The following is a 14,770-nucleotide window of genomic DNA, read 5'->3' on the forward strand; positions in this document are numbered from 1 at the left end:
GATAGATAGATAGATATAAAGAGATAGATAGATATAGAGATAGATAGAGAGAGAGATATAGATAGATAGAGAGATATAGATAGAGAGAGATGGATATAGATGGATATATAGATAGATAGATATTGAGATATAGATAGAGATGGATATAGATGGATAGATATAGAGATATAGATAGAGATAGATATAGATGGATATATACATAGATATAGATAGATATAGAGAGATATAGATAGATAGAGAGAGATGGATATAGATGGATATAGATAAAGATATAGATAGATATAAAGAGATAGATAGATATAGAGATAGATAGAGAGAGAGATATAGATAGATAGAGAGATATAGATAGATGGAGAGAGATGGATATATAGATAGATAGATATTGAGATATAGATAGACATGGATATAGATGGATATAGATAAAGATATAGATGGATAGATATAGAGATATAGATAGAGATAGATATAGATGGATATATACATAGATGTAGATAGATATAGATGGAGGTAGAGATAGATATAGATAGATATATAGATAAAGATATAGATATAGATCGATAGAGAGATAGATATAGATGGATATAGAGATAGATGGATAGAGATAAAGAGATAGATAGATAGATAGATAGATAGATAGATATAGAGATATAGATAGAGATAGATATAAATAGATATAGATAGATAGATATATAGATGGATATATACATAGATATAGATGGATATAGAGATAAAGATATAGATATATAGATATAGATAGATAGAGATAGATAAAGATATAGATGGATAGATATAGAGATATAGATAGAGATATAGATAGAGAGATAGATATAGATGGATATATACATAGATAGAGATTGCTATAGATGGATAGAGATAAAGATATAGATAGATGTAAATAGATATAGATGGATATAGAGATAGATATAGATAGATATAGAGATAGATAGAGAGAGATAGATAGATAGAGAGATAGATATAGATGGATATATACATAGATAGAGATTGATATAGATGGATAGAGATAAAGATATAGATAGATGTAAATAGATATAGATGGATATAGAGATAGATATAGATAGATATAGAGATAGATAGAGAGAGATAGATAGATAGATAGATAGATATAGATGGATAGATATAGAGATATAGATAGAGATATAGATAGAGAGATAGATATAGATGGATATATACATAGATAGAGATTGATATAGATGGATAGAGATAAAGATATAGATAGATGTAAATAGATATAGATGGATATAGAGATAGATATAGATAGATATAGAGATAGATAGATAGATAGATAGATAGATATAGATAGAGATATAGATATAGATGGATATAGATAAAGATATAGATATATATATAGATGGATAGAGATAGAGATAGATATAAATAGATATAGATAGATAGATATATAGATAGATATAGATGGATAGATATAGAGAGAGATATAGATAGAGAGATAGATATAGATGGATATATACATAGATAGAGATTGATATAGATGGATAGAGATAAAGATATAGATAGATGTAAATAGATATAGATGGATATAGAGATAGATATAGATAGATATAGAGAGATATAGATAGATAGATATAGATAGAGATATAGATATAGATTGATATAGATAAAGATATAGATATATATATAGATGGATAGAGATAGATAGATAGAGAGATAGATGTAGATGGATATATACATAGATATAGATGGATATAGAGATAAAGATATAGATAGATAGATATAGATAGAGATATAGATATAGATGGATATAGATATAGATATAAATAGATATAGATAGATTGATATATAGAGATAGAGATAGATAGATAGAGAGATAGATGTAGATGGATATATACATAGATATAGATGGATATAGAGATAAAGATATAGATATATAGATATAGATAGATAGAGATAGATATAGATGGATAGTTATAGAGATATAGATAGAGATAGATATAAATAGATATAGATGGATATAGAGATATAGATAGAGAGAGAGAGATATAGATAGATAGAGAGATAGATATAGATGGATATATACATAGACAGAGATTGATATAGATGGATGGAGATAAAGATATAGATAGATATAAATAGATATAGATGTGTATATAGAGATAAAGATATAGATAGATATAGAGATAGATAGATAGATAGATATAGATGGAGAGATATAGATATAGATGGATATAGATAAAGAGATAGATATAGATAGATAGATAGATAGATATATAGAGATAGATATAGATAGATAGAGAGATAGATATAGATGGATATATGCATAGATGTAGATGGATAGAGATAGATAGATATAGATGGATATATAGATAAAGATATAGATATAGATAGATAGATAAAGATATTGATAGATATAGATGGATAGATATAGAGATATAGATAGAGATAGATATAAATAGATATAGATGGATATATAGATATAGATAGATAGATATAGAGATATAGATAGAGAGATAGATATAGATGGATATATACATAGATAGAGATTGATTTAGATGGATAGAGATAAAGATATAGATAGATATAAATAGATATAGATGGATATATAGATAGATAGATATAGAGATATTGATAGAGAGAGATATAGATAGATAGAGAGAGGGATATAGATGGATTTATACATAGAGAAAGATATAGATAGATATAGAGATATAGATAGATATTGATAGATAGAGAGATATAGATGGATATATACATAGATATAGATGGATATAGAGATGGATAGAGAGAGAGATATAGATAGATGGAGAGATAGATATAGACGGATATATTCAATTCAATTTTATTTGTATAGCGCTTTTTACAATAGACATTGTCTCAAAGCAGCTTTACAGAAATATCAACACGGTATACAGATATTAAAGGTGTGAATTTATCCCAACTGAGCAAGCCACTGAGTGGCGACGGTGGCAAGGAAAAACTCCCTAAGATGTTTTAAGAGGAAGAAACCTTGAGAGGAACCCGACTCAGAAGGGAACCCATCCTCATCTGGGTAACAACAGATATTGTGAAAAAGTTCATTATGGATTTATATGAAGTCTGTATGGTGTTAAGAGCAGCCGTAGTCCCAGCAGTCTGGAATTAAAGAAGATTTGAGCTCCATCCAGAGGCTGAAAGGATCAGGATCTCTAGTATCTCCATAAATTCGTGTGGGGCTCGGCGAAAGGAGAGAGGGAGAAAGTAGAACAGAATCTAGTCAGGGTAGGCTTGAGTAAACAAATACGTTTTAAGCTTAGACTTAAACACTGAGACTGTGTCTGAGTCCCGAACACTAATAGGAAGACTGTTCCATAACTGTGGGGCCCTATAAGAGAAAGCTCTTCCCCCTGCTGTAGCCTTCACTATTCGAGGTACCGTCAGATAGCCTGCATCTTTTGATCTAAGTAGGCGTGGCGGATCATATAAAACCAAAAGGTCGCTTAGATATTGTGGCGCGAGACCGTTTAGTGCTTTATAGGTTAATAAGAGTATTTTATAATTAATGCGAGATTTTACTGGGAGCCAATGCAGTGTGGATAATATCGGTGTGATATGGTCGTATCTTCTAGTTCTAGTTAGGACTCTAGCAGCTGCATTCTGGACTAATTGGAGCTTATTTATATTCCTACTGGAACATCCAGACAGTATGGCATTACAGTAATCTAATCTAGAGGTGACGAATGCATGAACTAGTATTTCCGCATCATGTAGTGACAATATGTTTCTTATTTTAGAAATATTTCTGAGATGAAAGAAGGCTATCCTAGTAATATTATCTACATGAGCATCAAATGATAGGCTGGAGTCAATAATCACTCCAAGGTCTTTAACTGCTGCACATGATGAAACAGAAAGACCATCCAGAGTAACCATGTGATCAGAAAGGATACTTCTAGCTAAACGTGGGCCTAATAAAAGTATTTCTGTTTTATCAGAATTAAGCAGAAGGAAGTTAATTAACATCCAATGTCTAATGTCCTTTACACAATCCTCAACTTTACTAAGCTTATGTCTGTCCTCTGGCTTCGCTGAAACATACAACTGTGTATCATCAGCATAACAGTGGAAGCTAATTCCATGTTTACGAATAATTTGACCTAGGGGTAGCATATATAAAGTAAAGAGCAGTGGGCCTAAAACAGAACCCTGTGGAACTCCAAAAGTAACCTCAGTACGCATGGAGAAATCACCATTTACATCTACGAACTGATAACGATCGGTCAGATAAGACCTGAGCCAGGAGAGGACTGTTCCCTTAATACCAACAACATTTTCTAATCTATCAAGTAGAATAGTGTGATCTATAGTATCAAAAGCTGCACTAAGGTCGAGTAACACAAGCAGCGAGACACAACCCTGATCGTAAGTCAGTAGAAGGTCATTTACTACTTTAACTAACGCTGTCTCTGTGCTATGATGAGGTCTAAATCCTGACTGATACATTTCATGAATGTTATTCCTATCTAAGTACGAGCATAACTGCTTTGCTACAACCTTTTCTAAAATCTTAGAGATGAAGGGGAGATTTGATATTGGTCTATAGCTGGACAATTGAGACGGGTTAAGATCAGGTTTTTTAATCAAGGGTTTAATAACTGCTAATTTAAGTGATTTAGGTACATAGCCACTGCTTAGGGAAGAATTGATTATATTTAGAAGTGGCTCAATTACTACTGGACCAATCTGTTTAAACAAACATGTAGGTACGGGATCTAGTATGCAAGTTGATGAATTTGCTGAAGAGATTAATGTAGCTAGTTCGGTCTCTCTAAGCGGAGCAAAACACTCTAAACATTGATCTGATATTGCTACACTGTCATGTAATGGGTTTGTTACAGTACTGTCCAGTTTTAATTTAATGGCCTGTATTTCACGTCTAATATTTTCAACCTTATCATTGAAAAATTTCATGAAATCTTCACTGCTATGTAATGATTGAGTGTTTCTCTCTGTAGTGGTTTTATTCCTAGTTAATTTTGCTACTGTGTTGAAAAGGAATCTAGAATTGTTTTTGTTGTCTCCTATTAAGCTGGAGAAATAGATTTTTCTAGCATCGCCAAGAGATTTCCTATATTTCAGTAGGCTCTCCTTCCATGCTATTTGAAATATCACCAGTTTGGTTTGACGCCATTTACGTTCTAATTGCCGAGTTGTCTGTTTTAAGGTTCGCGTTTGATCGTTATACCAGGGTGCTAATTTTTTTTCTCTAATTATTTTCCTTTTGAGTGGAGCCACTCTATCTAGCGTGTAGCGGAGTGTTGACTCCAAGCTTTCAGTCGCCTGATCGAGTTCTGTGTGATCTGACGGTGATCCAAATCTAATTGATGTTTCTGCGAGGTTATTTATGAAGCTTGGTGCAGTAGCTGAAGTGTAGGTACGTTTTACACGGTAGCGAGACGAGGTGGAAATATTATGATCAATACGTATTATGAACGAGATAAGATAATGGTCTGAGACAACTTCAGACTGCGGAAAAATGATAATATTTTCTATACTTAGTCCGTATGTTAGTATGAGGTCAAGAGTGTGACCACCATTATGAGTAGGCCCGATTACATTCTGATTAATCCCTACTGAATCTAAGATGGACACAACCGCTATTCTTAGAGGGTCTTCCAGGTTATCAAAATGAATATTAAAGTCTCCGACGATTAATGCTTTATCTACAGACACAACCAGGTTTGAGACAAAGTCTGCAAATTCACTAAGAAATTCAGTATATGGCCCTGGGGGTCTGTAAATAATAATTAGAGGAATTGACTTATTTTTTGTGGCTACATAACTTATACTGGTATAAAGAATTTCAAAAGAATTAAATTTATGCTTAGGTTTTTGTGTGACGACTAGATTTTGACTATGGATGAGTCCAACACCTCCTCTACCAGCTGAACGAGGCTGATGTACATAACTGTATCCAGGAGGACTGGCTTCATTTAATGCTATGTACTCATTTGGTTTAATCCAAGTTTCCGTTAAACACATTAAATTACATTCCTGATCAGTAATGATGTCGTTAACAATAAGAGCCTTAGACGCAAGAGATCTAATGTTTAATAGTCCTACATATACATAGATATATACATAGATATAGATAGAGAGAGATGGATAGAGATGGATAGAGATAAAGATATAGATAGATATAGATAGATAAAGAGATAGATGGATAGAGATAAAGATATAAATAGATATAGATGGAGATATAGATAGATAGAGATATTGATAGAGAGAGATATAGATAGATAGAGAGATAGATATAGATGGATATATACATAGAGAAAGATATAGATAGATATAGAGATATAGATAGATGGAGAGATAGATATAGACGGATATATACATAGATATAGATAGAGAGAGATGGATAGAGATAAAGATATAGATAGATATAGATAGATAGATAAAGAGATAGATGGATAGAGATAAAGATATAGATAAAGATATAGATAGATATAGATATAGAGATATAGATAGATAGATATAGAGATAGAGATAGATATAAATGGATATATAGATGATAGATAGATATATAGAGATATAGATAGATAGAGATAGATATAGATGGATATATACATAGATATAGATGGATATAGAGATAGATAGATATAGATGGATATATAGATATAGATAGATATAGAGATGGATAAAGATATAGATAGATATAGAGATATAGGTAGAGATAGATATAAATAGATATAGATGGATATATAGATAGAGATAGATAGATATAGAGATATAGATAGATATAGATAGAGAGATAGATATAGATGGATATATACATAGAGATGGATAGAGATAAAGATATAGATAGATATAGATGGATAGATATAGAGATATGGATAGAGATGGATAGAGATAAAGATATAGATAGATATAGATAGATAGAGATAGATATAGATAGAGAGATATAGATGGTTATATGGATAGAGATAAAGATATAGATAGATAGATAGATATAGAGATATAGATAGATTGTTAGAGAGATAGATATAGATGGATATATACATAGATATAGATGGATATACAGATAGATAGATATAGATGGATAGAGATAAAGATATAGATAGATAGAGAGATAGATATAGATGGATATATACATAGATATAGATAGATAGAGATAGATATAGATGGCTATATACATAGATAGAGATAGATAGAGATAGATGGATAGAGATATAGATAGATAGATAGATAGATAGATATAGAGATATAGATAGATAGTTAGAGAGATAGATATAGATGGATATATACATAGATATAGATGGATATACAGATAGATAGAGATAGATAGATATAGAGATATAGATAGATATAGATAGAGAGATAGATATAGATGGATATATACATAGAGATGGATAGAGATAAAGATATAGATAGATATAGATAGATAGATATAGATAGAGAGATATAGATGGTTATATACATAGATATAGATAGAGATGGATAGAGATAGATGGATAGAGATAAAGATATAGATGGATAGATAGATATAGAGATATAGATAGATTGTTAGAGAGATAGATATAGATGGATATATACATAGATATAGATGGATATACAGATAGATAGATATAGATGGATAGAGATAAAGATATAGATAGATATGGATAGAGATAGATATAGATAGATAGAGAGATAGATATAGATGGATATATACATAGATATAGATGGATATAGAGAGAGATAGATAAAGATATAGATAGAGAGAGAGAGAGAGAGAGATATAGATAGAGAGATAGATATAGATGGATATATACATAGATATAGATAGAGATAGATGGATAGAGATAAAGATATAGATAGATATAGAGAGATAGAGAGATAGATATAGATGGTTATATACATAGATATAGATGGATATAGAGATATAGATAGAGAGAGAGATATAGATAGATAGATAGAGATAGATAGAGATAGATATAGATAGATAGAGAGATAGATATAGATGGTTATATACATAGATAGATAGAGATAGATAGAGATAGATAGAGATAGATGGATAGAGATATAGATAGATGGATAGATAGATAGATATAGAGATATAGATAGATAGTTAGAGAGATAGATATAGATGGATATATACATAGATATAGATGGATATACAGATAGATAGATATAGATGGATAGAGATAGATAGGTAGATAGAGAGATAGATATTGATGGATATATACATAGATATAGATGGATATAGAGATAGATAGATATAGATAGAGAGATAGATATAGATGGATATACATAGATATAGATAGAGATAGATAGAGATAGATGGATAGAGATAAAGATATAGATAGATATAGATAGATAGATATATAGATAGATAGTTAGAGAGATAGATATAGATGGATATATACATAGATATAGATGGATATACAGATAGATAGATATAGATGGATAGAGATAAAGATATAGATATAGAGATATAGATAGAGATAGATATAGATAGATAGAGAGATAGATATAGATGGATATATACATAGATATAGATGGATATAGAGAGAGATAGATAAAGATATAGATAGATAGATATAGAGATAGATAGAGATAGATATAAATATATATAGATGGATTTATAGATCTAGATAGATAGATATAGAGATATAGATAGATATAGATGGATAGAGATAAAGATAGAGATAGATATAGATAGATAGATATAGATGGTTATATACATAGATATAGATGGATATAGAGATAGATGGATATAGATGGATAGAGATAGAGATAGATATGGATAGATAGAGAGATAGATATAGATGCATATATACATAGAGATAGATGGATAGAGATGGATAGAGATAAAGATATAGATAGATAGATATAGAGATATAGATAGATAGAGATATAGATAGAGATAGATATAAATAGATATAGATGGATATATAGATAGATAGATATAGAGATATAGATAGATATAGATAGAGAGATAGATATAGATGGATATATACATAGAGATGGATAGAGATAAAGATATAGATAGATATAGATGGATAGATATAGAGATAGAGATAGATATAGATAGATAGAGAGATAGATATAGATGGATATATACATAGATATAGATGGATATAGAGATAGATGGATATAGATGGATAGAGATAGAGATAGATATGGATAGATAGAGATAGATATAGATGCATATATACATAGAGAGATGGATAGAGATGGATAGAGATAAAGATATAGATAGATAGATATAGAGATATAGATAGATAGAGATATAGATAGAGATAGATATAAATAGATATAGATGGATATATAGATAGATAGATATAGAGGTATAGATAGATATAAATAGAGAGATAGATATAGATGGATATATACATAGAGATGGATAGAGATAAAGAGATAGATGGATAGAGATGGATAGAGATAAAGATATAGATAGATAGATATAGAGATATAGATAGAGATATAGATAGAGATAGATATAAATAGATATAGATGGATATATACATAGAGATGGGTAGAGATAAAGATATAGATAGATATAGATGGATAGATATAGAGATATAGATAGAGATAGATATAGATAGATAGAGAGATAGATATAGATGGATATATACATAGAGATAGATGGATAGAGATGGATAGAGATATAGATAGATATAGATGGTTATATAGATAAAGATAGATATATAGATATAGATAGATATAGAGATGGATAATGATATAGATGGATAGATATAGAGATATAGATAGAGATAGATATAAATAGATAGAGATAGATATAGAGAGATGGATATAGATGGATATATAGATAGAGAGAGAGATAGATATAGATGGATATAGATAAAGATATAGAGATAGATAGATATAGAGAGATAGATATAGATGGATATATAGATAGATAGAGAGATAGATATAGATGGATATAGATAAAGATATAGAGATATAGATAGAGATATAGATATAGATGGATATATAGGTAGATCGATATAGATAGAGAGAGAGATATAGATATAGATGGATATAGATAAAGATAGATAGATATAGAGATAGAGATAGATAGATATAGATGGATATATAGATATAGATAGATATCGAGATATAGATAGATAGATAGAGATATAGATATAGAGCGATAGATATAGATGGATATAGATAAAGATATAGAGATAGATATAGATGGATATATAGGTAGATCGATATAGATAGAGAGAGAGATATAGATAGATAGAGATTGATATATATATATATAGATATATAGATATATAGATATAGAGATGTAGATAGAGATAGATAGAGATATAGATAGATAGAGAGATAGATATAGATGGATATATAGATAGATAGGTATAGATAGAGATAGATATAGATAGAGAGATATAGATGGATATAGATAGAGAGAGATATATAGATAGATAGAAAGATATATATATATATAGATAGATATAGATGGATATATAGATAAAGATATAGATAGATAGAGAGAGATATAGATATAGATAGAGAGATAGATATAGATGGATATAGAGAGATATCGATATAGATAGAGAGAGATATTTCTAGAGATAGATATAGATGGATATATAGATATATAGAGAGAGATATAGATATATATAGATAAAGAGAGAGATATAGATAGAGCGATGGATATAGATGGATAAAGATATAGATAGATATAGAGATATAGATATAGATAGATAGATATAGATGGATATATAGATAAAGATATAGATAGATAGAGATATAGTTAGATAGAGAGAGATATAGATAGATCGAGAGATAGATATAGATGGATATATAGATAGATATAGATTGATAGATATAGAGATATAGTTAGAGATAGATAAAGATATAGATAGATAGAGATAGATATAGATATACACATATGCAGTAGAGTAAAAATGTAGCAGAGTCTGTCTAAACTGAAGTTTGGCCATTCTGTGACTCATCAATCATGTGATTAGTTTATATATATACAGTCTACTTCTGCAAGGCCAACTCTGTTTTTGCTATAAGCTGAAGGCATTTGGTTTTGAGATCAAAATATGAATGTGACGGCGTTGGGTGTAATTTGTTACAAAGTAATGCGTAATTGTAATCTAATTACTTTTTCTCATAACGCCATAATGTAACGCATTACATTTAAAATGTATGTAATTTGATTAATTACTGATGTAAAATCGTAAAATCTAAAATTGTTAATTGCATTACAAATTTATTGTTAAGAAAACAATCTTAAGTTAAATGCATTTTAAAAATGTGTTTTGCCCCGAAGATTTTTTTCTTTAGCCCTGAATAATTCTCCTCTTGGAGCAGTTTGTCACTGCGTAATTTTATATCTTCAGTGAATGGAGTCGAGACCAATCAGACAGGGTTTTACTCGTGTCTTATTGGCTGACAGCTCTCAATTCTTCCAGCTCACACAGTCAGAGTGAGGAAAAATGGATATACACTGTTTTTTTTTATTTTTTATTTTTTTTATTATTTTTTTTTTTTAATAAATAGTAAATGGGTTGAAACTGAAACAGTAATATCCTCTGATGCTGAGCAGGAAAACAAGGTGTGTAAATGTCTGTGTGTTCCAGTTTATGTGAATATGATATGAGCAGAGCATAAGGAAAGATAATGTACTTTGCATGGCAATACAGTGATAGCTTAGCTTAGCTGTGTCTCCTCTTGGCTAACGACACCAAACTAGCCTAGTTATAAAAGTTTTTAACTTTTTCTGAACATGCCATACCTTGATGTGCACTAAAATTACTGAAAGAGTTGAGTTTCACTTTGTAGTGTATTTTTGTAGGTTTGAAAGTAACATGCAAGTAAAGTAATTAGTAATCTGATTACTTTTTACATGCAGTAATCAGTAATGTAATTAGATTACAATTTTAATGTAGTAATTAGTAATCTGTAGTGGATTACTTTTTTTGAGTAACTTACCCAACACTGGTGACGATGGATCAGAATTAACTTTTTGTTAAATTGTTTAAAAATATTGGAACATGTGACTGACTGACTAACTGTTTTTGTTGACCAGGTGTCCTGTTACATTGATTGTTTAAACACTTAATTGCTCTTAATCTACTCTTGGTGGTTGCATGGTGGCTTAATGTTTAGCATGTTTGCCTTGCACCTCCAGGGCTTGGGAGTTTGATTCCCACCTGTTTGATTCCACCTGTGTGCATGCAGTTTGCATGTTCTCCTAGTTCTTTGGGGGTTTCCTCTGGGAACTCTGGTTTCCTCCCCCAGTCCAAAGATATGCTTTGTAGGCTGATTGGCATCTCTAAATAGTCCATAGTGTGTGAATGGGTCTGTGAATGTGTGCATAATTGTGCCCTGCGATTAGTTGGCACCCCATCCAGGGTGTCCCCCACTTTGTGCCCTGAGTCCACTAGAATAGGTACCAGGATCTCCGTGACCCTGTGTAGGATAAGCGGTGAAGAAGATGGATAGATGCATTGAGGTCTGCTCTGGGTTTTGCAGTGAAGACTGTATTTGTTTTTTAAAAGTATAAACCAACATGAAGACCAGACAGCTGGAAATCAGCAGCAGTTGATGAGCGCTGGGAAGAAAAACCAACCTTATTGGGAAGAACATCATGCAGTAAGACCATGACCTAAAACACAATTTCCCACTAATGAAGTCTTTTGTTGCGTTGGCAAAGTGGAAGGTTTTAGACTGGCCAATCAATAACCAATCAAATTGAGTAGTATTTCACCTCCTGAAGAGAAGACTTGAAGGAGAAATTCCCCCAAAGCAAACAGCTGAAAGAAGCTGTGGTACAAGCCTGGAAAACATCACAAAAGAAGAATGCATCAGGTGATGTTGGTCAGTGATGCAATTAAGTGTTAAAGCCAACTAAAGCAAGTATCTGTTCCTATACTTTTGCTCACCTAAAAATTGGGTGGTCTGACAGCAATGGTGCCATGTTCCAAGTTGGTTAACACCACTAGATGTAAATATCAATAAATGAAAGCTGAAATTATGATTTATCGTCTCGTATTCATCTTTTGATCTCACACACAAATATCTTTTGTATAGCAAAAAAAAAAGAAGAATTGGCCATTACAGTACTTACAGAGGGGACTGTATTTTATGTTTTGTATGTCATTAATATTTATGTGAAATTTTACTTTTGATTAAGAATAAAGAAAAAAATACATACTGGACCAAGTCTTTTGTTGATGTTTCATCACTACAGGTGAACGGATACCCAACACTGCTGATATTCCGAGGAGGCCAGTTGGTGGAAGAGTATAATAGTGGACGGGACTTGGAGAGCTTGCACAGCTTTGTCATGAAGCAAGCCAGAGATGAGCTGTAGCTCTACCTCATTACTCAGAATATCCTATACTTGTACCTGATCTTGTTCTGTGTTTTCTCCCATTTTTATCATTAAATAAAATCTGAATGTATTTGACTTCAGCTAAGTCCATTTCACTTGGAAACCAATGAATGGAAAGGTACTTCTGATTGATGACCACTTTTCCAGTAATAGAAATGCCTCCTCCCCCCCACCCCTCCATTTTTATTTTATTTTATTTTTTTTAAATAAACTGTATTCAACATCTAGTAATCATTATAGCCTGACTTATTGGGCCAGGAATAGAGTTTACTGTTACTGTAAGAAGAATCTTGTAACTTGGCTCTCAGGGAGAACTTTTTGTTTTAAATAAGGAGTTGTTCCTTCATTCTGCCATTTGTTATTTTCTTTACATGTTAAAACTGCACATTTGTGTTGTCTCACATGTCAGTTTTATAAGATTCCCCTGTGGGAAAACTCAGACTGTGAAGCCATCTTCAGTCATAACTGGTCTATATTCAGTCACTGGTCTTTATCTTACTTATTACACCTTACCACTTCATTATCATAACCTTTTAGAACTAGTACACAGTGATTAGTGCAGGTAAAACACAAGGATTCTGTAGACTTGTGTTGAGAACCACGGGTGGGGTTTTAGGGAGATCTCCAAAATTTAATTTTTCAGCAGAACAAGCTTTTGCAGCTTGATGCCAGGATTAGCATCATAATATAACACTTGAAAACTGAAGTTACAAGTTTAAAAGAACACTGCAATTTTGTATGATAATTTTTGCGTACATTTCATTGGGTTTCTTCTACATCTGTTTCTATACCTGAAAGATTAATGAAAGAAAAAAGTGGTGCAGTATCTTTCACTACCAAATGATTTTGTACAAAACCATTTTAAAAATTGTTCTACAAATGTTATTAAACTTTTTAAATCCAAAAATTGAGACGTTGCATATCTCTATAAAATGCTTCTAAAAGGGGTGGAATAAATAACTTGGAAAGCATCAGCAATTTTACACAGATACAGTAGCTTGCAAAAGTAGTCAAGATTTGTCTGAATTAGTTGTTTATGTAACTGGCATTAAGTAAAGAATATAAAAAAATTAAGAAAGTGTGCCAACAAAAATGTGTAAATAATGAAACTAATCATTCAGTTAAAACAAAAATGTTGGCATATAAACGGAGGACGGGCTGGTCTGTTTGAACATCGCCTTAAGCTGTAAACAAATGCCCCCCTTATGGAAGATCAGGGTTTCATTTATAAGGGAAAGGATGTTTGGAGGATGAAAGTTCCATTTGACACAGCACCTCTTAACGCTGTCCAACACTTCCAGCAAGTCAGCCAAGACACTTAAAACAATTTTAAGAAAGCAGTTTCCCTGTGCGACATGTGCCGTGTGCATGATGGATCTTTTTATTTTCTCCCGTCTGTTTTCATGTCCAATCACTTTCTTTTCTGATTTAGGCTAAGTCAGACGTAATTGATCTTTTTTGTTTATCTCTTGGTTT

The 14,770-nt window shown here is 31.3% G+C and overlaps 1 protein-coding gene across 1 annotated transcript in view; it reads left to right on the forward strand.

The window, feature by feature from the left end:
- txndc5 (thioredoxin domain containing 5) overlaps positions 1-13,369 on the forward strand; it is a 49,377-nt gene extending 36,008 nt beyond the window's left edge. The window contains exon 10 of the mRNA XM_017452841.3: positions 13,151-13,369. Coding sequence (XP_017308330.1) covers positions 13,151-13,273 — 123 coding nt within the window. The 3' untranslated portion in view covers positions 13,274-13,369. The remainder of the gene's footprint in view (positions 1-13,150) is intronic.
- The last annotated feature ends 1,401 nt before the right edge of the window (positions 13,370-14,770 follow it).

Source organism: Ictalurus punctatus, chromosome 23 (genome assembly GCF_001660625.3).
Source record: "Ictalurus punctatus breed USDA103 chromosome 23, Coco_2.0, whole genome shotgun sequence".
Lineage (NCBI taxonomy): Eukaryota > Metazoa > Chordata > Actinopteri > Siluriformes > Ictaluridae > Ictalurus > Ictalurus punctatus.